We start from the raw sequence: 3,084 nt of genomic DNA, 5'->3' as shown, positions 1-3,084 counted from the left end.
TTCTGGAAGTGATGGTGGTAGTGACAAAGATCCAGGACGAGGATCTAGTTCTGGAGGTGATGGTGGTAGTGACAAAGATCCAGGACAAGGTTCCAGTTCTGGAGGTGGTGATGGCAGTGACCATGATCCAAATCAAGGATCAGGTTCCAGTTCTGGAGGTGATAATGGCAAAGACCCAAACCAAGGTTCCAGTTCTGGAAGTGATGGTGGTAGTGACAAAGATCCAGGACAAGGTTCCAGTTCTGGAGGTGGTGATGGCAAAGACCCAAACCAAGGTTCCAGTTCTGGAAGTGATGGTGGTAGTGACAAAGATCCAGGACAAGGTTCCAGTTCTGGAGGTGGTGATGGCAAAGACCCAGGACAAGGTTCCAGTTCTGGAAGTGATGGTGGTAGTGACAAAGACCCAGGACGAGGATCTAGTTCTGGAGGTGATAAAGATCAAGATCCAAATCAAAGTTCCAGTTCCGGAGGTGATCAAGATGGAGACCCAAGTCAAGGACCTAGTTCTGGAGGTAATCAACGAGGAAATGATGATGCTAATGAATCTATCTCAGAGAGTCAACAAAGTGATAATGATGATGATAAAGGATCTAGCTCAGAGAGTCAACAAAGTGATAATGATGATGATAAAGGATCTAGCTCAGAGAGTCAACAAAGTGATAATGATGATGATAAAGGATCTAGCTCAGGAAATCAACATGAAAATAATCCTTTTGATAAGGTAATCATGTCATTGAGACGGGTTGAAACTCCCGAACGAATATTAGAAAGGGAGGAAACTGAAAGACATATGAAACGATTTAAAAATTTTGATGAAGATTATATGAATAAATGTAAAAAGAAATTCTGCGATTTAAAGGCTCAAATAGAAACTAGAATAAAAACTGAAGAGGAAAAGAAAGTGGAATCTAAAGAAGAAAATGAATTGCCCGAGAATGAAAAAAAACGTAAAGAAAAACTAGAAAGATTATCAAAAGAATGTATTCCAAAAGAAAAAATTAACTATGAAGACGTAAAGAAAACATTAAAGAAGGTATCGAGACAATAGAAAATTAAAATCGTTATAAACATAAAAAGTTTTAATAAATGTGATATAAATTCAAACAAATCATGATATTATTAAACTCTACTATTTCCTAAAAATAATTGTAATCAAGGTTATGAATTAATTTCGTAACTATTAACAAACTGATTTATTCTTAAAGAATTAATCAATATAAATAATGAGATAACACAACATAACATAGTAATTGCTTACAACCATATTAAATTCAACTATAATTAAATTTTGATCTAAAATAATTTCACAAAATATTTAAATTATCAGAAGACATTAAATTAACAATTGTAATTAATCTTTATCAAGAAATAATTGAATTAGCCATCATTTTATGAGATAAATATATTGTTCTATCTTTTCTGTTTTCTCTTCATAATAGGTCATTTATAGTAATTAATTTTCAAAAGATTATTGTGTTCACTAACCTGTATTTAATTCTATTATTTTCAACCCTTTTACGATAAATATATTCAAAACATATTAGTTAATGAAAATAGGAAAAGATATCAAATTGAAACACAGTAATTACAGTTTTGTCATTAAAACTTTATTAAATTTTGAAATAATAGTGATAGGTAGAGATATATATAGATCTGCATAGTTACAACTTGTTAATAAAAAAAGCTATTATACAGAGTAAGAGTTTTAAAACTACTAATTGTTTATTTAACAACATATTTATTTGAGTTTATATAGTATTAATACTTTTAATTTACGCAATTATCATATTTGACATTTTGTCAGTAGCAATTAAATATAAAAGACGCCAACTACCAACTTCAATTAACGTCATAAAAAAAAGATCTACCATTTCATTCATTGAATATTATTTTTTATGTGTTTTCAAATATGAAAGGATTTGTGTCACTTTTTTCATTAAATTGTTTGTATGTTTGTTTCGTATGTATTAATATTTTTGCATTATAATATTCAGTTGATGTAAACAATCATAATAATTTATTGAATAATGTCTGAGATATTGTAAAATAAAAATTTGCTACTATAACCAATCAAGGTGAAAATATTTACTTTGATTTTAAAGAATTTATAAAAACTTTAGTTTATGATCTAAATATTATTAATCAACAAATATATGAACAACATTTATAAAACATTAAGGCTATTCAATCTGTTTCATCAACAAATCATGAATTGCTTTATCAAAATCAAAAAATACAACTATGGGCAAAAATATTAAGATTATTTAAAACAACTCAAATATTCTAATAAACAAAGATAAAATTAAATATGTTGATTTAAATCCCAATGATAGAGTAAATGAATTGCAATTAAATCCAATTATATTAGGTATTCAAATGAATGATCAAAAAACACCAACTGAAAAAAGAAATATTCCTAATATTCACATTGATACTGGTTCTGCTAAACAAAAAATATAATCTTATTATTGAAAACTGTAAATATAATAATGAAAAGGAACTATTAAAAAAATTAAACAAAACACAAAAATCAAAGATTGAAAACTGAAATAAACAAATAACACAATTGAATACAATTATTGTTGATATTGACAACGATTACAAAATAAAAAGTCGAAAATTAATTGAAGATCTGAATCAAGAAATTCTAGAAAGTAAAAAGTTAATTGAGTTTTTGGAAACAGAAAAACAGTTATTGGATGAAATGAATGAAAATTAAATTAAATTTATTAAATGAAAAATTAAATACTAGTTAAAAACTCATATTAGTTCTCAATAATGAATTGAAAGAAAAAGCACAACTTATTAATGAACTAATTACATAAATGCTCTTATCTAAAAAGAAGGGAATCTGAGTACTAAGTATATTTCTAAACATCTATCAGGAATTCAACCAACTTTACATTTAACGCAACCATTTTATCACAAACAACCCTGGCAAATAACCAAAAATATGATAGTGACAATCATAGTGAAAAAGGATCTGGGTCTGGATCTGATAGCAATCAACCAACCAGCGATCCATCAAAAAAACCTAACTACAAAGTACCTTCAGATGGTCAAAAACAAAATCATTGCGAAGAA

The 3,084-nt window shown here is 28.1% G+C and overlaps 1 protein-coding gene across 1 annotated transcript; it reads left to right on the top strand.

Annotated features, from left to right (window-relative positions):
• Nucleotides 1-556: 556 nt before the first annotated feature.
• Nucleotides 557-1,048, top strand: FG379_001332 (uncharacterized protein; the record flags this gene model as incomplete). Its single annotated transcript, XM_067326935.1, has 1 exon — nt 557-1,048. A coding segment is annotated over one exon (492 nt), but the record flags the coding sequence as incomplete, so codon positions are not given.
• Nucleotides 1,049-3,084: the final 2,036 nt, after the last annotated feature.

The sequence above is a fragment of the Cryptosporidium bovis genome (genome assembly GCF_009768925.1).
Source record: "Cryptosporidium bovis isolate 45015 chromosome Unknown contig_21, whole genome shotgun sequence".
Taxonomy (NCBI): Eukaryota; Apicomplexa; class Conoidasida; order Eucoccidiorida; family Cryptosporidiidae; genus Cryptosporidium; species Cryptosporidium bovis.
The sequence above is the reverse complement of the archived record's forward strand: the minus strand, read 5'-3'. Positions and strand labels throughout refer to the sequence as shown.